This window comes from Rattus norvegicus, chromosome 20 (assembly GCF_021556685.1).
Source record: "Rattus norvegicus strain SHRSP/BbbUtx chromosome 20, alternate assembly SHRSP_T2T, whole genome shotgun sequence".
Lineage (NCBI taxonomy): Eukaryota > Metazoa > Chordata > Mammalia > Rodentia > Muridae > Rattus > Rattus norvegicus.
Genome location: NC_141553.1, coordinates 604,505 through 631,907, shown reverse-complemented (window position 1 = coordinate 631,907; position 27,403 = coordinate 604,505). Strand labels below are relative to the sequence as shown.

Here is a 27,403-nt window from a genome sequence, read left to right as displayed (position 1 = left end):
GATATATTTGCATTCTTCTACATGCGTACGTACAGTTAGACCAGAAACATTTGTTGAAGATCCTTTTTTTTCCTATTGTATGATTTTGCCTTCTTTGTGAAAAATCAAGTGTCCATAGTTATGTGGGTTTATTTTAGGATCTTTGATTCGATTTTATTGATCAACCTGTTTGTTTCTATTCCAATACCGCACGGTTTTTATTACTATTTTCTGTAATACAGCTTGAAGTCAGGGATGATGATACCTACAGAAGTTCTTTTATTATACAGCATCGTTTCAGGCATCAATTTTTTTTTCTGTTTTGTTTGTTTCTTATGAATTTGAGAATTGTTATTTCAAGGTCTGTGAAGAATTGTGTTGGAACTTTAATGGGAATAACATTGAATCTGTAGATTGCTTTTGGTTAGATACCAGGGACCAGCCACAGTTTTGGGGTCCTTGAGAATGGAAGGATTTCCTAGGCGCAAACTCAGAGTCTCAGGCAATGATGCAGGTGGGAAGCTGACAGGTGACTGACTTATTGCTGTTCTGAAACTACTTTTGGAGACAGTTCTCTCTCTCTCTCTCTCTCTCTCTCTCTCTCTCTCTCTCTCTCTCTCTCTCAATTCACCTTGGTCTTTTTTTTTTTTTTTTGTCAACCATAGAAGAGTTTATTACTCCAATGATTCGCACTGCTGAGTTGCAAGTCTAAGGCAGGCAGGTTGCCTGCCTTCCTGAAGGCACTCACCCCACCTCCCCCTCTTGGGGTATTCCACTTGGCCATGGACCCCCATAAACCTCTGAATGCATTTATTTAGACTTTTGCACATCTGCATATTTCCCTCTGAAAATGTTAACAGCCGTGTCCTGCCCACCCCATGGCCTGCCAGTCAAGACTTTCATGCTGCCTTGTAATTCTGAAAGAAATAGAATTGGTAGCAAGTCAGTCCTGAGTGATGTCAGGGTGGCCCCAGCAGCCTCCAGAGGGGCACTGTGGGGACAGTCTCAAGGTGTCTTCTGATGGGTGGGCACTGTGCAGCGTGTGGCAGTACCAGGCTGCCTACAGTTTGTCCAGGAAGTTGTCCAGCACTGGGATGCCCTCCTTCAGGCCTTCGCGCTTTCGGGTCTCAGCTACCACTTGGCTGAGGCAGCTGCTATTGTTAAAGGGGTCCCTAGGCAGGATCTGCCAGTGGTCAAACACACACTAGAGGAAGGCCTGGCCACCAGTATTAGATCGAAGGTCGGCAGTGAAGCCAAAGGACTCATTGACAAGCAGGTAGGCCTTGACCACAAACATGGGGGTCCTGGCCACCTGAGACTCCTCAAAGACATGGCCATGCTTCCTGTTCAGAACACCGTAGATGCCTCCTACCACTTGCTCAGGACACTGAATCTCCACCAGATAGATAGACTCCATGAAGCGGGGCTGTGCTGTCAGCACACTGGCATAGAGGCAGCAGTATTCTGTGGAGATGATCTGACCACCTCCCCGGTGGATGGCATCAGCATGCAGGGTCACATCATGAACATCAAGTCACACACCACTCATGTTCTCCTCACAAAGAGTACCCTCTTTAGTGGCCCACTGGAATCCAGCCACCACACTGTCTTTGATCTCATTCAGTAACTGTACGCCCTTGGTGATGTCAGTGAGAATGTTGGGACCAGTGCCATCAGGTCCAAAGCACCAGATCTTGTGGTCTTCAGCAACATCCCACTCATACTTTTTGACCAGGTAGCGGGCATGTGCCTTGAGCTCCTGGCAGCTAGATACCTTGCCTTTATAGATGTCCTATGCCAGGCCATTAGAGAAGGGCCTGGACTTCATGTACAGCCAGTTATGCTTATTGGGGGACTTGACAGACACAGCACGTTGGCCTCCTCACTGACTGTCTCCCGGTAGGACATGACAGGATCAGATTTCTTGATGGGGATACAGGCATGGTCCTCTTCCAGGTCCTTAAGGCAGATCTCCAGGTCTCCCTGGCACCAGTAATGATGTGCTCTCCAGACTTCTCAATGAGGCACTGCACCATTGGGTCAGACTTAGCCAGCTGCTTCTGCCCCTCCACCAGCTTGGGCAGGTCAACTGGGTTCTTAGCCTCCACTGCCACCCTGACAGCAGCGCTGATGCTGAATTTTATCACCTGTTTGTTGTGAGCGTGCTCAAAGGTGATGATAGTCCCGGTCTTCACAAGGAACTGGTCCACTCTGACCAGCCCTACAATGTTTTCACAGGGCACATCCTCAATCATTTCCACATAGCAGCCCATCATTAGAATGGTCCTTTAGTAGGGCTTCAGGTACAGGTCCTCCTTCTTCCCAGGCATATAGTTTGGGCCCATGTTCTGGACCTTCAGGCCCATGGACACCACCCTAGAGAACACTCTACAAAAAGGCATAGAAGCAGCCATTGTCAGAGGTTAGCACCATCTTAGAAGTGTACATCATAAGGGGGCACTTGGGGTCGCAGCTCTTAATGCCCATGGCAGCCTCGTCATCAGGTGGCCCCTCGTACAGCAGCTCACAACGGTACTTCTGTGCAGTCACAGGGGATGGCAAGTAAATGGTGATCATCTGCAGCAGGACATCCCCCATGGGCAGCCAGCGGCACATCACAGTTTTCAGCAGTGGTTTGCCCTCCTTGTCCTTGTCCTCGCTGTCCAGCTTGATGTCCAGCTTCTCAATCACCTTGGCTGTCTCCTCCTTTATGAAGTTCATCAAACACCTTGAAGATGGGGTCCAGGATGAGCTGGCAGAAGGTTCCAGGGAAGTTTCTTCCCATCTGGGCTATTGGCTGACTTGCTGAACTTGCCATTGGCCGGGTCAAAGTACTAGTCTCCCACAGCTTTTTCATCATACATTCTACTTTCTTGGCCCACTCAGCTGCACCCAGCTGGCCCTCACCCTTGGCTGCAAACTTGGCCACATACATCTCTGTAAACTGCTTCAGAGTGAAGACCCAGCCGTGCAGGCCAGAACCAAAGCCTACAGTGCCCAGGACAGGATCGATCATGATATTGCCCATGGACCCACTCTTGCCCTTGCCATAGGTGGAGATGATGACATTGACGTTCTCCACAATACACTAGAAGGTTTGGTAGAGCTCCTTGGCCTCCAGCTGCAGCTCTAGCAGGGCCCAGTTCATCTTGTTCATCATCAGCATGGGCTTGATGTGCTCAGCCATGACCTGCCACAGCACTGTCTCTGTCTGTGCATATATACCAGACACACAGTCCACCACCATCAGCGCTCCATCAGTGACATGCAAAGCAGCAGTCACCTCTGAGGAGAAGTCCATGTGACCTGGAGAGTCGATGAAATTGATGAGGAAGCCCGGGCCACCATTGCTCCGCTTAAGGAAGTTCAGGTCGTTCTCAGAGAGCTCATAAAAGTGGGAGATGGTGGTGGACTTGATTGTGATGCAGCACCCCTGCTCATCCTTGCGAGTGTCAGTGAAGCATGTCTCTCTGGCACAAGCAAAGGCGATGATGCCCACCTTGCACACAAGGGAGTCTGTCAGTGTGGACTTGCCGTGAGCGATGACTTATATGTTCTGGATGTTGGCGTTCTTGTCTATGATGGCAAGGATCTGATCCACTGTGAAGTTTACCATTGTGGCGGATGATGTTGGATTCTCAGATATAGAGGTGAACAAGGAAGTGCACCGACGATGATGGCAGCTGCAGAGGAAGAGCCACCTTAGTCTTTTATTAGTTACAAACTTTTTCCCCTCCCCCACATGAACTTTTTGTTATACAATAAAACATAGAGAAAAGTCTTTTTATAGTTTTCCTTATTTTTCCTGAAAAACCTTACATAACTATATCACTAGAAAACATAATGAACACACAAAGTTACAGTTTAGTGTTTGATAAAGCAAGTTATATATTAACTTATAACTATCAGAAAAAGCTCTGGGGTGCAGAGCTAAACAAAGAATTCTCAGCTGAGGAATCTCAAATGGTTGAGAAGTACCTAAAGAAATGTTCAACATCCATAGTCATCAGGGAAATGCAAATTAAAACAACCCTGAGATTCTACTTCACACCAGTCAGAATGGCTAAGATCAATAACTCAGGTAACAACAGATGCTGTCGAGGATGTGGAAAAAGAAGAATACTCCTCAATTGTTGGTTGGATTGCAAACTGGTACAACCACTCTGAAAATCAGTCTGGCATTTCCTTAGAAAATTGGACATAGTACTACCTGAGGACATAGCTATTCCACTCCTGGGTATATACCCAAAAGATGCTCCAACATACAACAAAGACATATGTTCCACTATGTTCATAGCAGCCTTAATTATAGTAACAAGAAGGTGGAAAGACCCCAGATGCCCTTCAACAGAGGAATGGATTCAGAAAATGTGGTACATCTACACAATGGAGTACTACTCAGCTATCAAAAACAATGACTTCATGAAATTCATCGGTAAATGGATGGAACTAGAAAATATCATCCTGAGTGAAGTAACACAATCAAAAAAAAAATACACATGGTATGCACTCACTGATATTAGCCCAAACGCTTGGATTACCCAATACAATCCACAGACCACATAAAGCTCAAGAAGAAGGATGGCCAAAGTGTGGATGCTTCATTCCTTCTTAGAAGGGGTAACAAAAATATTCATAGGAGGGGATACGGAGACAAAGTTTGGGGTAGAGGCCATTCAGAACCTGCCCCACCAGCACATATACACATAGCCACCAAACCCAGTCACTATTGGGGATGACAAGAGATGCTTGCTGACAGGAGCCTTATATAGCTGTCTCCTGAGAGGCTCTGCCAGAGCATGACAAATACAGAAGCGTATGCTCACAGCCAACCATTGAACTGAGAACAGGGTCCCCATTGGAGGAGTTAGAGAAAGGATTGAAGGAGCTGAAGGGGTTAGCAACCCTGTAAGAACAACAATACCAATCAACCAGAGCTCCCAGGGACAAAACCACCATCTAAAGAGTACACGTGGAGCCACCCTCATAGAGGAAGGGGGAGTGGGGACAGTCTAGGAGGTTTAGGGATGGGAAACTGAGAAAGGGGATAACATTTGAAATGTAAATAAATAAAAAAATCCAATAGGGCATAAACTTGCAATTACATCATTATCATGAGAACATGAAGGTGCTAAACAGGTCAAGGTAATGTTAATATTTTTAACTTGTTTAAATTTGCAAATCTCTGTATGAAGTTTATCCAAGTATCCATTTCTACAGTGCTTTTCAAACACTTTTCCAAATGCTATATTAATTCCTCTTGCAGCTTCCCCCAGGGCTCTTCCACAAGCCCAAATTTTATCTCTTAAAACTTGCACCCTAATTTCTTTAGGCAGGCAATGCCATAGGGTCAAATCAATATGTATCTTTTTTTTTTCCCAGGAAGGCAATTCACTAATCCAAGGACTCCCTCACTGGGTTCAATTCTTCTACTCATTTTTTAAAAGTCTTTTTTATTATAAATACATCTTTCTGCTTTATGTTGGGGGTTGTCCTGATGTTGTTTTCTGATGATAATTCTGCTTCCTCAAAAGAGGTTGCCTCTGACAAGCAGTCCATCATTTACTCAGGTTATCTCATGTGAACCTACTCCCCATTTTAACTGGTCAGTACAGGCTAGAGCCTGTGATTGGGCAGTGGAGGGGAAAGGTGTGACTGGAGGATTGAGAATGGGGGCAGGTAGAGAAGCAGAAGAAGATGAGAGGGGGGAAGGAGAGAAGACTGAAGAAGAGCAGGAGGAAGCCATGATGGACAAGAACCATGTGGCCAGGAGAAACCACAAGTAGCAAGGGCTGTTATAGCTGGTGAATAAGTTAGTATAGTGTTAGTCCTGCTCAGTCTAAGCTTATAGCTTATAATTATAATGACTGGGTTGTGTGTTTATTATATGGGTTTATGGGGTTGTAAATTTCAGCAATAATTTTCCCCAATAATATTTCTGGATTAAGTTTTCTCTTAATAGAGGTGTCTCCTCCTGGGGATTCTCTCCATTGCTCTCTAGTTTAGTAGATCCAGTTCTTTCTTCCTCCAGGGCGCTCTGCCTGTAGTTGAGGACTCAGTCACAGATGAATCTGGAAGAGAAGACTAGATGGAGATGGTCTGCAGTATCTACAAGAGGCATAGAAAGGGGAGAGGAAGCTGTTCACTAGGGGAAACCTCGAGTATTGGGTCTCAATTAACAGAGAATGGGGAAGCTCGGAAGGCATCCTGCCCAGTCCCATACCCAACACCTTTTTTTTTAAAAGATTTATTTTTTTTAATGTATATAAGTACACTTTCACTGTCTTCAGACACACGAGAAGAGGGCATTGGATCCCATTACAGACGGTTGTGAGCCACCATGTGGTTGTTGGGAATTGAACTCAGGACCTTTGGAAGAGCAGTCAGTGCTCTTAACCGTTGAGCCATCTCTCCAGCCCCCATACCCAGCATCTTAATACTGAGGCATCAGGTTCCCATTGAACATTTATTTACTTCTATATTTACTTAGGTTTTTGTTGTTATTAATCTGTGAAAGACTTTTTGTTTCTTGGAATAAAAGTACTAGCTACACTGGGCAGGGCGCTCAGCAAATATTCTTTTTCTGTTTGATCTGAGCTCAGATACCAACACCCAACCCAAGTTGGGAGGCTCATAACTGCCTGCTACTCCGGATCCAGGGGATTTGACACCTTCTTCTCTGGTGTATCCTGTGTACTCACATGGAAAAAGGTCTCTCTCACACACACGAACATATGCTTAAAAAGTAGAATAGACTTGCTTCCAAAAGTGCTTATAAGTTATAAATCAATTAGTGCAAGACAAGCTGTTTAGGTGTATAATACAAATACACAGGTTTTTTTAAAAAAAAAAACAAAAAAAACTTTGCTTTGTTGCATTTGGTTTGCACAGACATATATCCAGTCATCAGTCATTCCAAACAAAATGGTGTCTAAGTGTTCCTAGTAGACATCCTATTTTTAATCATAAGAGAATGAGATACTTTTACTAGTCTAAATCATTTACTCTAATGTTGAATCAGTTTTATGCTTTAAGCCAATCTCTCCAACTGCAATAGCCCTCCACCCATGATCCAGTTTTTATTACTATCAAAGGAGTAAACCAGAATGCATGGTGTGAGTGCTGGCCAGTGATTCCTTTGATATTGGTTTTGATTATAATCTTATAATTCTTGTTTTTTTTTTGTTTTTTTTGTTTTTGGTTCTTTTTTTCGGAGCTGGGGACCGAACCCAGGGCCTTGCGCTTCCTAGGCAAGCGCTCTACCACTGAGCTAAATCCCCAACCACATAATTCTTGTTTTAACAACTATATGATATTTACGTCTGTCTTTGTATCTTCTTTTAACAATGATACTATGCATGTTGTATGATTTTATTAATTATACTCTTATTATATTGCTGTACCTCTGAAAAATTATAGACCTTCACCTATTTTCATCTTCTGAAAATTTACTATATTATGTTATGAGTTCCTTGAAATTTTGTCCATTTGTGGACCTTGTGGAGAAATATCTTTTTTTTTTTAATCATTTTTTTTTTATTAACTTGAGTATTTCTTATATACATTTTGAGTGTTATTCCCTTTCCCGGTTTCTGGGCAAACAACCCCCTCCCCCCTCCCCTTCCCTACCTCCCAACCCTCCCCCCATTGCCGCCCTCCCCCCATAGACTAGTTCACTGGGGGTTCAGTCTTAGCAGGACCCAGGGCTTCCCCTTCCACTGGTGCTCTTACTAGGATATTCATTGCTACCTATGGGGTCAGAGTCCAGGGTCAGTCCATGTATAGTCTTTAGGTAGTGGCTTAGTCCCTGGAAGCTCTGGTTGCTTGGCATTGTTGTACTTTTGGGGTCTTCAGCCCCTTCAAGCTCTTCCAGTTCTTTCTCTGATTCCTTCAATGGGGGACCTATTCTCAGTTCAGTGGTTTGCTGCTGGCATTCGCCTCTGTATTTGCTGTATTCTGGCTGTGTCTCTCAGGAGCGATCTACATCCGGCTCCTGTCTGTCTGCACTTCTTTGCTTCATCCATTTTGTCTAATTGGGTGGCTGTATATGTATGGGCCACATGTGGGGCAGGCTCTGAATGGGTGTTCCTTCAGTCTCTGTTTTAATCTTTGCCTCTCCCTTCCCTGCCAAGGGTATTCTTTTTCCTCATTTAAAGAAGGAGTGAAGCATTCACATTTTGATCATCCGTCTTGAGTTTCATTTGTTCTAGGCATCTAGGGTAATTCAAGCATTTGGGCTAATAGCCACTTATCAATGAGTGCATACCATGTATGTCTTTCTGTGATTGGGTTAGCTCACTCAGGATGATATTTTCCAGTTCCAACCATTTGCCTACGAATTTCATAAACTCGTTGTTTTTGATAGCTGAGTAATATTCCATTGTGTAGATGTACCACATTTTCTGTATCCATTCCTCTGTTGAAGGGCATCTGGGTTCTTTCCATTTTCTGGCTATTATAAATAAGGCTGCGATGAACATAGTGGAGCACGTGTCTCTTTTATATGTTGAGGCATCTTTTGGGTATATGCCCAAGAGAGGTATAGCTGGATCCTCAGGCAGTTCAATGTCCAATTTTCTGAGGAACCTCCAGACTGATTTCCAGAATGGTTTTACCAGTCTGCAATCCCACCAACAATGGAGGAGTGTTCCTCTTTCTCCACATCCTCGCCAGCATCTGCTGTCACCTGAGTTTTTGATCTTAGCCAATCGCACTGGTGTGAGGTGAAGTCTCAGGGTTGTTTTGATTTGCATTTCCCTTATGACTAAAGATGTTGAACATTTCTTTAGGTGTTTCTCAGCCAATCGACATTCCTCAGCTGTGAATTCTTTGTTTAGCTCTGAACCCCATTTTTTAATAGGGTTATTTGTTTCCCTGCGGTCTAACTTCTTGAGTTCTTTGTATATTTTGGATATAAGGCCTCTATCTGTTGAAGGATTGGTAAAGATCTTTTCCCAATCTGTTGGTTGCCGTTTTGTCCTATCCACAGTGTCCTTTGCCTTACAGAAGCTTTGCAGTTTTATGAGATCCCATTTGTCGATTCTTGATCTTAGAGCATAAGCCATTGGTGTTTTGTTCAGGAAATTTTTTCCAGTGCCCATGTGTTCCAGATGCTTCCCTAGTTTTTCATCTATTAGTTTGAGTGTGTCTGGTTTGATGTGGAGGTCCTTGATCCACTTGGACTTAAGCTTTGTACAGGGTGATAAGCATGGATCGAACTGCATTCTTCTACATGTTGCCCTCCAGTTGAACCAGCACCATTTGCTGAAAATGCTATCTTTTTTCCATTGGATGGTTTTGGCTCCTTTGTCAAAAATCAAGTGACCATAGGTGTGTGGGTTCATTTCTGGGTCTTCAATTCTATTCCATTGGTCTATCTGTCTGTCTCTGTACCAATACCATGCAGTTTTTATCACTATTGCTCTGTAATACTGCTTGAGTTCAGGGATAGTGATTCCCCCTGAAGTCCTTTTATTGTTGAGGATAGCTTTAGCTATCCTGGGTTTTTTGTTATTCCAGATGAATTTGCAAATTGTTCTGTCTAACTCTTTGAAGAATTGGATTGGTATTTTGATGGGGATTGCATTGAATCTGTAAATTGCTTTTGGTAAAATGGCCATTTTTACTATATTAATCCTGCCAATCCATGAGCATGGGAGATCTTTCCATCTTCTGAGGTCTTCTTCAATTTCTTTCCTCAGTGTCTTGAAGTTCTTATTGTACAGATCTTTTACTTGCTTGGTTAAAGTCACACCGAGGTACTTTACATTATTTGGGTCTATTATGAAGGGTGTCGTTTCCCTAATTTCTTTCTCGGCTTGTTTCTCTTTTGTATAGAGGAAGGCAACTGATTTATTTGAGTTAATTTTATACCCAGCCACTTTGCTGAAGTTGTTTATCAGCTTTAGTAGTTCTCTGGTGGAACTTTTGGGATCACTTAAATATACTATCATGTCATCTGCAAATAGTGATATTTTGACCTCTTCTTTTCCGATCTGTTATCCCCTTGATCTCCTTTTGTTGTCTGATTGCTCTGGCTAGAACTTCAAGAACTATATTGAATAAGTAGGGAGAGAGTAGGCAGCCTTGTCTAGTCCCTGATTTTAGTGGGATTGCTTCAAGTTTCTCTCCATTTAGTTTAATGTTAGCAACTGGTTTGCTGTATATGGCTTTTACTATGTTTAGGTATGGGCCTTGAATTCCTATTCTTTCCAGGACTTTTATCATGAAGGGGTGTTGAATTTTGTCAAATGCTTTCTCAGCATCTAATGAAATGATCATGTGGTTCTTTTCTTTCAGTTTGTTTATATAATGGATCACGTTGATGGTTTTCCGTATATTAAACCATCCCTGCATGCCTGGGATGAAGCCTACTTGATCATGGTGGATGATTGTTTTGATGTGCTCTTGAATTCGGTTTGCCAGAATTTTATTGAGTATTTTTGCGTCGATATTCATAAGGGAAATTGGTCTGAAGTTCTCTTTCTTTGTTGTGTCTTTGTGTGGTTTAGGTATAAGAGTAATTGTGGCTTCGTAGAAGGAATTCGGTAGGGCTCCATCTGTTTCAATTTTGTGGAATAGTTTGGATAATATTGGTATGAGGTCTTCTATGAAGGTTTGATAGAATTCTGCACTAAACCCGTCTGGACCTGGACTCTTTTTGGTTGGGAGACCTTTAATGACTGCTTCTATTTCCTTAGGAGTTATGGGGTTGTTTAACTGGTTTATCTGTTCCTGATTTAACTTCGATACCTGGTATCTGTCTAGGAAATTGTCCATTTCCTGAAGATTTTCAAATTTTGTTGAATATAGGTTTTTATAGTAAGATCTGATGATTTTTTGAATTTCCTCTGAATCTGTAGTTATGTCTCCCTTTTCATTTCTGATTTTGTTAATTTGGACGCACTCTCTGTGTCCTCTCGTTAGTCTGGCTAAGGGTTTATCTATCTTGTTGATTTTCTCAAAGAACCAACTTTTGGTTCTGTTGATTCTTTCTATGGTCCTTTTTGTTTCTACTTGGTTGATTTCAGCTCTGAGTTTGATTATTTCCTGCCTTCTACTCCTCCTGGGTGTATTTGCTTCTTTTTGTTCTAGAGCTTTTAGGTGTGCTGTCAAGCTGCTGACATATGCTCTTTCCTGTTTCTTTCTGCAGGCACTCAGCGCTATGAGTTTTCCTCTTAGCACAGCTTTCATTGTGTCCCATAAGTTTGAGTATGTTGTATCTTCATTTTCATTAAATTCTAAAAAGTTTTTAATTTCTTTCTTTATTTCTTCCTTGACCAGGTTATCATTGAGTAGAGCATTGTTCAATTTCCACGTATATGTGGGCATTCTTCCCTTATTGTTATTGAAGACCAGTTTTAGGCCGTGGTGGTCCGATAGCACGCATGGGATTATTTCTATCTTTCTGTACCTGTTGAGGCCCGTTTTTTGACCAATTATATGGTCAATTTTGGAGAAAGTACCATGAGGAGCTGAGAAGAAGGTATATCCTTTTGCTTTAGGATAGAATGTTCTATAAATATCCGTTAAGTCCATTTGGCTCATGACTTCTCTTAGTCTGTCGACATCACTGTTTAATTTCTGTTTCCATGATCTGTCCATTGATGAGAGTGGGGTGTTGAAATCTCCCACTATTATTGTGTGAGGTGCAATGTGTGTTTTGAGCTTTAGTAAGGTTTCTTTTACGTATGTAGGTGCCCTTGTATTTGGGGCATAGATATTTAGGATTGAGAGTTCATCTTGGTGGATTTTTCCTTTGATGAATATGAAGTGTCCTTCCTTACCTTTTTTGATGACTTTTAGTTGGAAATTGATTTTATTTGATATTAGAATGGCTACTCCAGCTTGCTTTTTCTGACCATTTGCTTGGAAAGTTGTTTTCCAGCCTTTCACTCTGAGGTAGTGTCTGTCTTTGTCTCTGAGGTGTGTTTCCTGTAGGCAGCAGAATGCAGGGTCCTCGTTGCATATCCAGTTTGTTAATCTATGTCTTTTTATTGGGGAGTTGAGGCCATTGATATTGAGAGATATTAAGGAATAGTGATTATTGTTTCCCTTTATATTCATATTTGGATGTGAGGTTATGTTTGTGTGCTTTCATTCTCTTTGTTTTGTTGCCAAGACGATTAGTTTCTTGCTTCTTCTAGGGTATAGCTTGCCTCCTTATGTTGGGCTTTACCATTTATTATCCTTTGTAGTGCTGGATTTGTAGAAAGATACTGTGTAAATTTGGTTTTGTCATGGAATATCTTGGTTTCTCCATCAATGTTAATTGAGAGTTTTGCTGGATACAGTAACCTGGGCTGGCATTTGTGTTCTCTTAGGGTCTGTATGACATCAGTCCAGGATCTTCTGGCCTTCATAGTTTCTGGCGAGAAGTCTGGTGTGATTCTGATAGGTCTCCCTTTATATGTTACTTGACCTTTTTCCCTTACTGATTTTAATATTCTATCTTTATTTTGTGTGTTTGGTGTTTTGACAATTATGTGACGGGAGGTGTTTCTTTTCTGGTCCAATCTATTTGGAGTTCTGTAGGCTTCTTGTATGTCTATGGGTATCTCTTTACGTTAGGGAAGTTGTCTTCTATGATTTTGTTGAAGATATTTACTGGTCCTTTGAGCTGGGAGTCTTCACTCTCTTCTATACCTATTATCTTTAGGTTTGATCTTCTCATTGAGTCCTGGATTTCCTGTATGTTTTGGACCAGTAGCTTTTTCTGCTTTACATTATCTTTGACAGTTGAGTCAATGATTTCTATGGAATCTTCTGCTCCTGAGATTCTCTGTTCCATCTCTTGTATTCTGTTGGTGAAGCTTGTATCTACAGCTCCTTGTCTCTTCTTTTGGTTTTCTATATCCAGGGTTGTTTCCATGTGTTCTTTCTTGATTGCTTCTATTTCCATTTTTAATTCCTTCAACTGTTTTATTGTGTTTTCCTGGAATTCTTTCAGGGATTTTTGCGATTCCTCTCTGTAGGCTTCTACTTGTTTATTAATGTTTTCCTGTGTTTCCCTAAGTGTCTTCATGTCTTTCTTGAAGTCCTCCAGCATCATGATCAAATATGATTTTGAAACTAGATCTTGCTTTTCTGATGTGTTTGGATATTCCATGTTTGTTTTGGTGGGAGAATTGGGCTCCGATGATGGCATGTAGTCTTGGTTTCTGTTGCTTGGGTTCCTGCGCTTGCCTCTCGCCATCAGATTATCTCTAGTGTTACTTTGTTCTGCTATTTCTGACAGTGGCTAGACTGTCCTATAAGCCTGTGTGTCAGGAGTGCTGTAGACCTGTTTTCCTCTCTTTCAGTCAGTTATGGGGACAGAGTGTTCTGCTTTCGGGCGTGTAGTTTTTCCTCTCTACAGGTCTTCAGCTGTTCCTGTGGGCCTGTGTCTTGAGTTCACCAGGCAGCTTTCTTGCAGCAGAAAATTTGGTCTTACCTGTGGTCCTGAGGCTCAAGTTCGCTCGTGGGGTGCTGCCCAGGGGCTCTCTGCAGCGGCAGCAACCAGGAAGACCTGTGCCGCCCCTTCTGGGAGCTTCAGTGCACCAGGGTTCCAGATGGCCTTTGGTGTTTTCCTCTGGTGTCCGAGATGTGTGTTCAGGGAGCAGTCTCTTCTGGTTTCCCAGGCTTGCCTGCCTCTCTGAAGGTTTAGCTCTCCCTCCCACGGGATTTGGGTGCAGAGAACTGTTTATCCGGTCTGTTTCTTTCAGGTTCTGGCGGTGTCTCAGGCAGGTGTCCTGCAGCTCCTGGGCCCTCCCCCACGGGAGCCCAGAGGCCTTATACAGTTTCCTCTTGGGCCAGGGATGTGGGCAGGGGTGAGCAGTGTTGGTGGTCTCTTCCGCTCTGCAGCCTCAGGAGTGCCCACCTGACCAGGCGGTTGGGTCTCTCTCTCACCGGGTCTGGGAGCAGAGAGCTGCTGCGGGCCGGGATCCGCGGGTGTGGGACTTCCGGTAAACACAGAACGTGCCTGGTCCTAGAGAAATTCTGCTTCCGTGTGTCCCAAGCTCACCAGGCAGCTTTCTTGCAGCAGAAAATTTGGTCTTACCTGTGGTCCCGAGGCTCAGGTTCGCTCGTGGGGTGCTGCCCAGGGGCTCTCTGCAGCGGCAGCAACCAGGAAGACCTGTGCCGCCCCTTCCGGCGTGGAGAAATATCTTAAGTTTTCTCTTTTGATCCTAAAGAGTTGTCTATCTTCCTTCCTTGGCAAATCTTTGTTTCCAGTTGTTGCAGTCATCAATGTTTGCCTTTTTGCTACTTAAGTGATTGATATGGTTAACACAGTGGTTCTGAGTATTTAAAATGTTTGTTTTATTATTGTCTCCATGCTAATAAGTTCAATTCTCAATATTTCAGATATCTATGGGAGCCCCAAATGAGGGAGTGGCCCCATCAGAATGGCTAGTTGTTATGTCTGAGAGATTGTGTTTACTGTTGACTGATGTGGGAAATCTTTTCCACTGTAGATGGCAATATCCCTAAGCAAGTAGGCCTGGACTGGATGAGAGAGCTAGCTGAGCATGAGACAGTGACCAAACAAGAGCTCAAGCCAGAAAACAATGTTTATCCATTCTTCTTGTCTTCCTTTTCTACCTCGAGTTTCTATCCTAAGCTCCCAAAATGATTGACTATTACCTGACAGATCCATCCAAAAAAACCCATTCATAACCTGAGATGCTTTTGGTTAGAAGATTTAACCACAACAACAGAGAAGCAAGTTAGAATGAAAAAGGTACACAAAACGTGATTTTTGCTGCTAGACAGAATCTGGAAGTGTTTGTTCTCTTTTCGAAGAATGCTGAAAATATCAAGAATTGAGATGGCAGGCTGGAGAGATGGCTCAGAGGTTAAGAGCACTGACTGCTCTTCCAGAGGACTTGAGTTCAATTCCCAGCAACCACATGGTGGCTCACAACCATCTGGAATGGGATCCGATGCCCTCTTCTGGTGTGTCTGAAGATAGCGACAGTGTACGCATATACATAAAATAATAAATAAATCTTAAAAAATATTTCTGAGTGAAGTTAGAATAAAAGAAAAAAGAATTGAGATGGCGAAGAGCATAGAGAGCTTTATACTTTAGTCAGCACCTTAGGACGTCAGTGAAAATAGACTTCATGAAAAATTTCTATTTTGGAACAAAACATTTCTTTTTTTTTTTTTTTATTAACTTGAGTATTTCTTATATACATTTCGAGTGTTATTCCCTTTCCCGGTTTCCGGGCAAACATCCCCCTCCCCCCTCCCCTTCCTTATGGGTGTTCCCCTCCCAACCCTCCCACCATTGCCGCCCTCCCCCCATAGACTAGTTCACTGGGGGTTCAGTCTTAGCAGGACCCAGGGCTTCCCCTTCCACTGGTGCTCTTACTAGGATATTCATTGCTACCTATGGGGTCAGAGTCCAGGGTCAGTCCATGTATAGTCTTTAGGTAGTGGCTTAGTCCCTGGAAGCTCTGGTTGCTTGGCATTGTTGTACTTTTGGGGTCTCGAGCCCCTTCAAGCTCTTCCAGTTCTTTCTCTGATTCCTTCAATAGGGGACCTATTTTCAGTTCAGTGGTTTGCTGCTGGCATTCGCCTCTGTATTTGCTGTATTCTGGCTGTGTCTCTCAGGAGCGATCTACATCCGGCTCCTGTCGGTCTGCACTTCTTTGCTTCATCCATCTAGTCCAATTGGGTGGCTGTATATGTATGGGCCAAATGTGGGACAGGCTCTGAATGGGTGTTCCTTCAGTCTCTGTTTTAATCTTTGCCTCTCCCTTCCCTGCCAAGGGTATTCTTTTTCCTCATTTAAAGAAGGAGTGAAGCATTCACATTTTGATCATCCGTCTTGAGTTTCGTTTGTTCTAGGGATCTAGGGTAATTCAAGCATTTGGGCTAATAGCCACTTATCAATGAGTGCATACCATGTATGTCTTTCTGTGATTGGGTTAGTTCACTCAGGATGATATTTTCCAGTTCCAACCATTTGCCTACGAATTTCATAAACTCGTTGTTTTTGATAGCTGAGTAGTATTCCATTGTGTAGATGTACCACATTTTCTGTATCCATTCCTCTGTTGAAGGGCATCTGGGTTCTTTCCATTTTCTGGCTATTATAAATAAGGCTGCGATGAACATAGTGGAGCACGTGTCTCTTTTATATGTTGAGGCATCTTTTGGGTATATGCCCAAGAGAGATATAGCTGGATCCTCAGGCAGTTCAATGTCCAATTTTCTGAGGAACCTCCAGACTGATTTCCAGAATGGTTTTACCAGTCTGCAATCCCACCAACAATGGAGGAGTGTTCCTCTTTCTCCACAACCTCGCCAGCATCTGCTGTCACCTGAGTTATTGATCTTAGCCATTCTCACTGGTGTGAGGTGAAATCTCAGGGTTGTTTTGATTTGCATTTCCCTTATGACTAAAGATGTTGAACATTTCTTTAGGTGTTTCTCAGCCATTCGGCATTCCTCAGCTGTGAATTCTTTGTTTAGCTCTGAACCCCATTTTTTAATAGGGTTATTTGTTTCCCTGCGGTCTAACTTCTTGAGTTCTTTGTATATTTTGGATATAAGGCCTCTATCTGTTGTAGGGTTGGTAAAGATCTTTTCCCAATCTGTTGGTTGCCGTTTTGTCCTAACCACAGTGTTCTTTGCCTTACAGAAGCTTTGCAGTTTTATGAGATCCCATTTGCCAATTCTTGATCTTAGAGCATAAGCCATTGGTGTTTTGTTCAGGAAATTTTTTCCAGTGCCCATGTGTTCCAGATGCTTCCCTAGTTTTTCTTCTATTAGTTTGAGTGTGTCTGGTTTGATGTGGAGGTCCTTGATCCACTTCGACTTAAGCTTTGTACAGGGTGATAAGCATGGATCGATCTGCATTCTTCTACATGTTGCCCTCCAGTTGAACCAGACCTCATACCAATTTTATCCAAACTATTCCACAAAATTGAAACAGATGGAGCCCTACCGAATTCCTTCTACGAATCTACAATTACTCTTATACCTAAACCACACAAAGACACAACAAAGAAAGAGAACTTCAGACCAATTTCCCTTATGAATATCGACGCAAAAATACTCAATAAAATTCTGGCAAACCGAATTCAAGAGCACATCAAAACAATCATCCACCATGATCAAGTAGGCTTCATCCCAGGCATGCAGGGATGGTTTAATATACGGAAAACCATCAACGTGATCCATTATATAAACAAACTGAAAGAACAGAACCACATGATCATTTCATTAGATGCTGAGAAAGCATTTGACAAAATTCAACACCCCTTCATGATAAAAGTCCTGGAAAGAATAGGAATTCAAGGCCCATACCTAAACATAGTAAAAGCCATATACAGCAAACCAGTTGCTAACATTAAACTAAATGGAGAGAAACTTGAAGCAATCCCACTAAAATCAGGGACTAGACAAGGCTGCCCACTCTCTCCCTACTTATTCAATATAGTTCTTGAAGTTCTAGCCAGAGCAATCAGACAACAAAAGGAGATCAAAGGGATACAGATCGGAAAAGAAGAGGTCAAAATATCACTATTTGCAGATGATATGATAGTATATTTAAGTGATCCCAAAAGTTCCACCAGAGAACTACTAAAGCTGATAAACAACTTCAGCAAAGTGGCTGGGTATAAAATTAACTCAAATAAATCAGTTGCCTTCCTCTATACAAAAGAGAAACAAGCCGAGAAAGAAATTAGGGAAACGACACCCTTCATAATAGACCCAAATAATATAAAGTACCTCGGTGTGACTTTAACCAAGCAAGTAAAACATTTCTTATTATGTCCATATCCTGAGAAATTGAGTAAGGCAGAATTAAAAAAAAAATAATGGACTGATTTCTTAGACGCAATATTTAATCTGTTTAATGGGCATTATTAGTGACTCGTTCAGGACTACAGTGAAAAAAAAGCAACAAGGGCAGAAACAAATACAACATCTGTGATTTGTTCAGAAAAATCAGCAATAGGTAGTTTTTGAAATGGCCTAAAAAGTGTGTGATGAGTAACACTCCCTCCTGCTATGTCTTAAATTAATAGAATGAGTAAGCAAAGTGGATTCTAGTCCCAGAAAGGAATTTCTTATAAAACCTACTGCAGCTGTGGTCCAAGCATACTGTTACATCCCAATTTAAAAGCTGAACTTTGCAAGATTATCCATGCTGTACTGGTTCTGCTAACAAGAAAGATGTAAAATTCAAAGCCAGGTGTTTTTCTCTGGTTTTCGTTCAGCATTGTTCTAGGCCCCTATGTTTGTCAGAGTCAGAACCACAGTTTAACAAACAAACAAAAAGAAACCTGTGAGTTCCTTGCCTGAAGGTATGAGCATGAAGCCTGAGTTGCATTTTGAGAACACAATTTGTTGAGATACCTAAGCTAAGAGAAATCTGCCATGGGGAAATAGACATAGGAAATGGATTTACCCAAGCTGATAGAAGTATGAGAGGTTGCAGGGATAGGGCCATCTAAACCCTTTGAAACTGAAGCCCCATGTGTCTGAGACAGACCTACAGGGTTTGGTGTTTATCCTGCTGGATTTCATGCCTCTGTCCAGTCTTCCCTTACTATGCACACATTGCTCTCTATTGAAATGGGAAAGGTAATCCTGTGCTATTGTCTGCTGGAAAGATGTAATTTATTTTCTGATTTTACAAGATGTGGTAGTGAAGAGATTACTGTGAATATCAGAAGAGACTTTGACATTTGAACAGCGTACAAGCTGTTGCAGACTATTAGAATCATTGAAGTTAAATGAAATGTATTTTCTTCTGGGATGACCATGAGACTATAGTGGCCAGAGGCAGAATGTGGTTGATTGAATCAAAAGCTCCTGAAAGACTATACATGGACTGACCCTGGGCTCCAACCTCAAAGGTAGCAATGAATAGCCTAGGAAGAGCACCAGTGGAAGGGGAAGCCCTTGGTTCTGCCAAGTCTGAACCCCCAGTGAACGTGATTGTTGCTGGGAGGATGGTAATGGGAGGAGGATGGGGAGGGGAACACCCATAGAGAAGGGGAGGGGGAGGAGGGAGGGGGATGTTGGCCGGGAAGGGGAATAACAATCGAAATGTAAATAAAAAATACTCAAGTTAATAAAGATTAAAAAAAGCTCCCAAATAGGATGGTGTCTTTGAACTCTTGTCTCTCCTTTGTATCTTTCTTTAGGGACCTCATGGAAACTTTTCTAGGAGGCTTTTTATATTTCTTATTAGGAATGGGATTTGGGTATCTGTAGACTTAAACCATTTCCTGTTTTTTGTGTCTGTTGTGTTGTGATTGAAACTGATTAATAAGCTTCCTTATGCTGTCATACCTTCATGACATGATAGTCTCTATCCTTAAATCACATAAGATACAGTAGAAGCAATTGCTAGTCAGTGCTAAGCTATTTTGTTATCCCAATGCTTTTTACATTTTTAGTTTTGTTGTTTTTTGGTTTTGTTTTTGAAGATAAAGTTTCTCTGTGTAGCCATGTTTGTCCTCTAAGCAGGTTTGTAGATGAGAAGGCCAATAACTTAGAGCTTCTCCTGACTCTGTCTCCAGAGTGCTGGGATTGTATGTAAGTGCCAAGTCTTTCATGGCCTCAAGGGACAGTGGTTTCTACCCCTGGAGCAGAGCCAACATACTTGGGACTCCAAGAATTTGATAGTTGCCATTTGTAAGTTTCGTTTTTATTATATGTATAATTTACTTTATGTTCCTCCTCCTCATTAAGGATTTCATCTTCATGAAAATTAGGTACAGCAGTAGTCCAGGAGTTGAAAGCGTGTCTATGTTCCTCACCAAAAATGTTAATTATTGATACTTTCAGGACAGTCTAGAATAAAGAACTCTGAAAACATGAGTTCAAAAATATACAGTTTCTCAACTGTATAAAATAAAAGGATGCTATATGAATTGTATTAGAACTTCACAGATGTAGGAGAACAAAGGCAACTTCACTATGAATCAGCTTGTCAGAAAGTAAGAAAAGTGAGAAAGAGATTTAGGGAGTGGTAATTTCAAGGTAGAATCCAGTCCAACTAAACTTATTTTCTGTACTTACAAAGATTGGCAGATCTCTTGAATTCTTATCTAAGAGGAAAAGAAAAAAGAATGTACTTGCTGTCCTTGTGGTCAGGGAATGCTGATTCATGGACTAATCAAAGGGGAACCTGGGGAGGACAGTTGAAATGTAAATAAAACATAAGGCTTTGGTTTGCAAGAGCTGTCTCCAGCTGAACTTGGGCTGTTAGTTTGCACCCATGTTTCGGCTTCAATTTCTTTTTTTTTCTTCTGCTGTTCCCAAACACCTCTTCCCCAGAATCACTCTCTAAGCCAAGGCTGGTCTTTAGCCTGTTGGCCAACATAGCCTGGCTTTTTCTTTTCTTTTTTTTTTTTTTTCTTTTTTTTTTAATTAACTTGAGTATTTCTTATATACATTTCTTTTTTTTTTTAATTTATTTAATACTTAATAATAATTCTTTGGTTTCCGAGCAAACATCCCCCTCCCCCCTCCCCTTCCTTATGGGTGTTCCCCTCCCAACCCTCCCCCCATTGCCACCCTCCCCCCAACAGTCTAGTTCACTGGGGGTTCAGTCTTAGCAGGACCCAGGGCTTCCCCTTCCACTGGTGCTCTTACTAGGATATTCATTGCTACCTATGAGGTCAGAGTCCAGGGTCAGTCCATGTATAGTCTTTAGGTAGTGGCTTAGTCCCTGGAAGCTCTGGTTTCTTGGCATTGTTGTACATATGGGGTCTCGAGCCCCTTCAAGCTCTTCCAGTTCTTTCTCTGATTCCTTCAACGGGGGTCCTATTCTCAGTTCAGTGGTTTGCTGCTGGCATTCGCCTCTGTATTTGCTGTATTCTGGCTGTGTCTCTCAGGAGCGATCTACATCCGGCTCCTGTCTGTCTGCACTTCTTTGCTTCATCCATCTTGTCTAATTGGGTGGCTGTATATGTATGGGCCACATGTGGGGCAGGCTCTGAATGGGTGTTCCTTCTGTGTCTGTTTTAATCTTTGCCTCTCTCTTCCCTGCCAAGGGTATTCTTGTTCCCCTTTTAGAGAAGGAGTGAAGCATTCACATTTTGATCATCCGTCTTGAGTTTCATTTGTTCTAGGGATCTAGGGTAATTCAAGCATTTGGGCTAATAGCCACTTATCAGTGAGTGCATACCATGTATGTCTTTCTGTGATTGGGTTAGCTCACTCAGGATGATATTTTCCAGTTCCAACCATTTGCCTACGAATTTCATAAAGCCGTTGTTTTTGATAGCTGAGTAATATTCCATTGTGTAGATGTACCACATTTTCTGTATCCATTCCTCTGTTGAAGGGCATCTGGGTTCTTTCCAGTTTCTGGCTATTATAAATAAGGCTGCGATGAACATAGTGGAGCACGTGTCTTTTTTATATGTTGGGGCATCTTTTGGGTATATGCCCAAGAGAGGTATAGCTGGATCCTCAGGCAGTTCAATGTCCAATTTTCTGAGGAACCTCCAGACTGATTTCCAGAATGGTTGTACCAGTTTGAAATCCCACCAACAATGGAGGCTTTTTCTTTTTCTTTATATTACCGGCTCATGGGCCTGTAGTGTATTATTTTGCACATGTCAAAAATGAGTTGCTGTGCTGACCTTCATCCACATTTTAGATTTTGAAATTTAACAGAAATCATATTCTGTTCCCAGGCTGGCATATAATCATGTCATTAATACTACCTGAGCCTTCTGACTGATTGGATTGTAGTGCGTTCCATTTATCTTATCTGTTGTGTTTTTAAGAAATGTTTCGGGGTTGGGGATTTAGCTCAAGGCCCTGGGTTCGGTCCCCAGCTCCAAAAAAAAAGAAAAAAGAAAAAAAAAACAAAACAAGAAATGTTTCAATGAATGTGAATATGAGTATTTAGCTTGCATTCATGAATATGTACCTCATGCTTGCCTGATTGGCCCTCAAAATAGTCACAGAAGATGACTGCAGAACCCCCTAATGTTGGGATAATGGATAGTTGTGAGCCTACATGTAAGTACTGGTAATTGAACTCAATTATTAGCAAACCAGTAAGAACTCCTCTCTTCTGAGCCATCTCTCCTCCCGCTCTATGTTATTTAGGATTAACATTTTCATTGCTAATATTTTCATCTGTGTACTTATAATTGTTTAAACATGCATTTCCTTTAAGTAAGATTTTTTTGGGGGGGTTTGTTTTGTTTTTTTTTTTCTTTATTAACTTGTGTATTTCTTATTTACATTTCGGTTGTTATTCCCTTTCCCGGTTTCCAGGCCAACATCCTCCTCCCCTTCTATCTGGGTGTTCCCCTCCCCATCCTCCCCCCATTACCGCCCTCCCCCCAACAATCACGTTCACTGGGGGTTCAGTCTTAGCAGGACTAAGGGCTTCCCCTTCCACTGGTGCTTAGTAAGATGTTATTAATGTCATAGTATAAAATGGGCCATTTCAAGGTTCTAGAATGTATAAATTTTTGAGGAACTTCAATAAAGAACTCTTAACATTTTTCTATATTTTTAATTCATTTGATTGATTTTGGCAGGCGAATTAGAGTCTTATTATATTCCACTGGCTGTCATGGAACTCATTGCATAGACCAGGCTGGCATCCAATTCTATAAGATAACATCTGCCTCTGCCTCCAGAATAATGGGATTGAAGACATGAACCCATACACCCAACTTGCCCATCGATTTTTTCCTAGTTAGTAATGGTTGATACCATTTCTCTGATGTGTGTCCAGTCCTGTTTACTTCTCGGTCTCTGTCTGTCTGGCATTTCTCTTGGAAGGCTATATTCTATTCAGATGGCACAGAAATTACAGAAGTGAACCTTATTATTCATAGTCCTTCAGAAATAATTTCGGGATTACATTAGTACTTCTGTATCAAACAAGTGGGAAGGACCAGAATTATACAAATATATTGTCAGTGAGCAGATATTTAAACTGATGTTGGAATCGTTTACACCTTTGTGTTTTACACCTGTATGGGATATTTTAGAGTGTGGTGACCTATGATGATGTGCGTGTGAACTTCACCCTGGACGAATGGACTTTACTGGATCCTTCAGAGAAGAGTCTTTACAGAGATGTGATGCTGGAGACCTACAGGAATCTCACTGCTATAGGTAAGTCAATAAATTTCCTTTCACTTTTTAAAATGAAGGGACAATAGTTACTGATACTGTTCTTTGATTTTAATTGAGAATGAGGAAGAATGAAGTATATGAATTAAATATGGCTCTAAGGTTCACTGGAGATACTAACTTAAATTTGGCCTAATTTCCAATAATCTGTTATAAATTTTCTGTCACTATATTTCAGGCTACAACTGGGAAGATGACAATATCAAAGAACATTTTCAAAGTTCTAGAAGGCATGGAAGGTAATTTTCCTGTGTAAGTTGGTTGGAATATGCCTCTGAAGAAATTGTAATGTTCCCTTCAGGTTTTAAAGAAAAGTGATAGTGTGAAAAAGCACTGCTTTAAGTGTTATCAATGTTTATTAAGTTTTCACAAAACCATAACCTCAGTCTCAGGTATCTGATTTGTGTTTCCAATGCATTGTTGTAAGAAAGAAAGAAGGATACAATGCCTTAATTGATAACAGCATTTGTATCATAGTTCCATTACATTATGCTGTAGAAATGGTAATCTGTTTAATCCCATACCACTTAGATATTGCAAAAAGTATACACATTGAATAGTTGATAAGTATATGTGGGAAATCTTCTAATAGGTAAATAGTCCATAGTAAAGCTAGCAATATTCATATATGTGTAGTAACATTGCTAACTTTAAGTGAGAAGAGGATAGTTTATGAAAGTCAAGAATGTTATTTTGGAGAAATCTTTATCCATATACCTCATGTCTGTGAGGAAGACATCTTTTGTAAAATGCAATGTGGAATCCTTTCACTTCTTATTCTTCTTTATAGAAAGGTATATTATATGTAACAATTTATACAGGCCATGTGAGCACAGGGATATTGAAAGAATCAATGTATTCCTCTCTCTTAGTACAATTAGAAGATATGTAGTAGTCCCCACATTGAATAGAATTTGGTAATATGATATAAGTTTAAAATTATTTGGTTTTCCATCCATATACTCACACTGCAGAAAATCCCTTTCATACTAGCAATGTGGAAATTCTTTTCTGTTTGTCCTGGTTCACATTGTAAATGCAGTATACAGATGTAGTGTATTTCATACTGAAAGGAAATTTATGAATGCATTCAGTGTAGTAAAGTTCTGAGCTTTTATGATTCACTTCAGTATGTGAAAAATTTCATCTAGATAAAGGATGCTATAAATGTGAGCCAATTAATGCTCTGACTAACACAGGTATCTTCAAAGATGCAAAACAACCCATAATGTAGGGGAATACCATGAATGTAAACACGTTTTAAGTTCTCAAGACCTGATTCCTCTTACCATTAGAACAAATTATAAAATTAATTTGTACAGATAGAAAGATTCATCAGTATAATGAATGCGGTAAACCTTTTTCATGTGCTAATTGTCTTTGCAGGCATGAGAGAAGTCAGAGTGGAGAGAAACCCTATGCATGTAACCATTGTGGTAAAGGATTTCCATATCCCAGTGCTCTCCAAGCACATAAAAGGACACACAGTGGAGAGAAACCCTATGAATGTAAACAATGTGGTAAAGCCTTTGCATATTATAATAGTCTCCAAGTACATCAAAGGACACACACTGGAGAAAAACCCTATGAATGTAACCAATGTGGTAAAGACTTTACATATTATAATAGTCTCCAAATGCATAAAAAAACTCATAGTAGAGAGAAACCGTATGGATGTGATCAATGTGGTAAAGCCTTTGCATATAGCACCCATTTTCGAAGGCATAAAAGAATTCATACTGGAGAGAAACCCTATGAATGTTACCAATGTGGTAAAGCCTTTGCATATGCCAAGAGTCTCCAAGTACATCAAAGATCACACACTGGAGAGAAACCCTATAAATGTTACCAATGTGGTAAAGCCTTTACATATCGCAGTGGTTTCCAAGTACATAAAAGATCACACACTGGAGAGAAACCCTATGTATGTAAGCAATGCGGTAAAGCCTTTGCATGTAGCAGTCATTTTCGAAGGCATAAAAGAATTCATACTGGAGAGAAACCTTATAATTGTAACCAATGTGGTAAAGCCTTTGCATGTAGCAGTCATTTTCAAAGGCATAAAAGAATTCATACTGGAGAGAAACCTTATAATTGTAACCAGTGTGGTAAAGCCTTTGCATGTAGCAGTCATTTTCAAAGGCATAAAAGAATTCATACTGGAGAGAAACCTTATAATTGTAACCAGTGTGGTAAAGCCTTTGCATATAAAAGTAATCTCCAAATTCATAGAGTAACACACACTGGAGAGAAACCCTATGGATATAATCAATGCTGTAAAGACTTTGTGAGTCAGAGTCATCTCCTAAAACATAAAAAAACACATACTGGAGAGAAACCGTACAAATGTAACCAATGTGGTAGAGCCTTTCCATATTACAATGGTCTCTGAGTACATAAAAAAAGCATACCCTGGAGGGAAACCCTCTGAATGTAATTAATGTAGTAAAGCCTTTGTACATCATAATAGTCTCCAAATACATAAAAGAACACATAGTGGAAAGAAACCCTATGAAGTATCCAATGTGGTGAAACCTTTGCATATCACAGTATTCTCCAAAAACGAAAAAGAAGACACAGAAGACAACCTGTATGAATGTAATCAATGCAATAAAGCTTTCATAAATCAGAATTGTCTCCTCCTATATTAAAAAAAAACATATACTGGAGAAAAAGCCTATGAATGTTATCAATGTGGTAAAGCTTTTCTTAGTCAGAGTCATTGAGAACATAAAAGATAGTGTGATAAAATCTTTCATTGTCATCATCTTTAGAGGCATGAACAAATTCATACTAGAGAGAAACCATATGAATGTATTTGATTATGGTGAACTTTTACACAATTATATAGTCACTATCATGAAAAAATTCATACTGGAGAAAAATTCTGTGAGTATGAGCAATGTGTTAAGGCCTTTGTGTTATAGTCCACTGAGATTCAACACTATGCAAGCACCAGGTCAATGCCAATGACAAGAACTTATTTCAATCAAGCTACTACTGACTGATTAGGATACAAATCAAACTCAGGAGCTGAACCGTGACACAAATATTCCTATCCCCAAGCCAGAAGATTTAAAAAAAAAACATTTTAGCTTAAAAATCAAAAACATCCTTGCCAAGTTATATCTACATTTTCTCAACAATCAAGATTTAGGGATAGGGACTGTCCTTATGTAGCAAATCTATGTTAACTGATGCAGAATAGAGGTCCTATAGTGTAACCGATAATATCCATTATTTCTTTTGTATTTAGGGACAGTCACCATGTTTTTAGGAACAAAACATGAATAGCATAAGCTGTAATTAGGAAAAGTCAATTTTAGGGGAACAAAGGATAAAAAATTGAAGCTGGTGTGGTACTTGGAAGTCCCCACCTCCCCGAGAACCTCAAGAGATGAACTTAGTTTTACCCTGTGATGAAACGGAAGCTAATTAAAAAAAAAAAAGGCAATACTTAGAAGTTTCTTTTGCTTCTTCCTAACATTTGCATTTTACTGTCATCTTCAGTGACACAAAAGGATACATATTGGAGAAAAACCCTACAAATGTAAGCAATGCCATAGACCCTCTCCACCATATAGTTACCTACTAATACACAAAAGAACACGCCTTAGTGAGAAACCCTACGAATGTAACCAATGTGGTAAAGCCTTTCCAGGACACAGTCCTCTCCTAACCCCTAAAAGAATACACACAGGAGGAGCATCATGTAAGCACTAAAAGCTTTCTGCACTGCTCGTGTTCTCTGTCCACCTTGCTCTAGCAGGAGGGAGCTGAAACAAGGCTGTGGTCACAGACAATGCAACCTGCCCCATCCACAAGGTCCATTTGAATCTCTCCTACATGAATCAGATACTGACCAACAAAAACCAGAGGGTCTGCATGGTGCATTTGAGGAACTTAGGGATGTTGGGCAACGGAAGCACTCTAGAAGAGATAGTTCATCAAATCCTCCCAGAAGCGATGCTGAATTCCCTGACAGCGTTCTTTGAAAACCCTGTAGACAAACTTTATATCCTGGAAGGCTATGATGTCTCCTTCAAGGTGGCGTGCTCACCATTAAGCTGAATAGGGATCTAGGAACTATGAAACCAACAAGCAGAACCCAAAGAAGCAAATCTCGCTATCTTCTCCCTCCAGTGGCCCCATGACTGGACCAGGAAGAATTTGGTGTACTCGTATGCCAGTATGTCTCTACATGAGCTGCTGGCCAGGAAGCTGACTGAAAATTAAGCACCAAACCGAACTTGTCTTCATTGGCCTATTCTGGAAAAGGCATTTGACTACCTGCCAGATTCAAAGA

At 41.0% G+C, this 27,403-nt stretch overlaps 1 protein-coding gene and 1 pseudogene across 1 annotated transcript in view; one reads left to right on the top strand and one right to left on the bottom strand.

The window, feature by feature from the left end:
- Positions 1–25,725, top strand: part of Zfp950l3 (zinc finger protein 950 like 3) — a 30,006-nt gene extending 4,281 nt beyond the window's left edge. The window contains exons 2-4 of the mRNA XM_087598458.1: positions 22,953–23,079; positions 23,276–23,336; positions 24,484–25,725. Coding sequence (XP_087454584.1) covers positions 22,953–23,079; positions 23,276–23,336; positions 24,484–25,489 — 1,194 coding nt within the window. The 3' untranslated portion in view covers positions 25,490–25,725. The remainder of the gene's footprint in view (positions 1–22,952; positions 23,080–23,275; positions 23,337–24,483) is intronic.
- On the bottom strand, positions 680–3,782 carry Eef2-ps5 (eukaryotic translation elongation factor 2, pseudogene 5; annotated as a pseudogene).
- Positions 25,726–27,403: the final 1,678 nt, after the last annotated feature.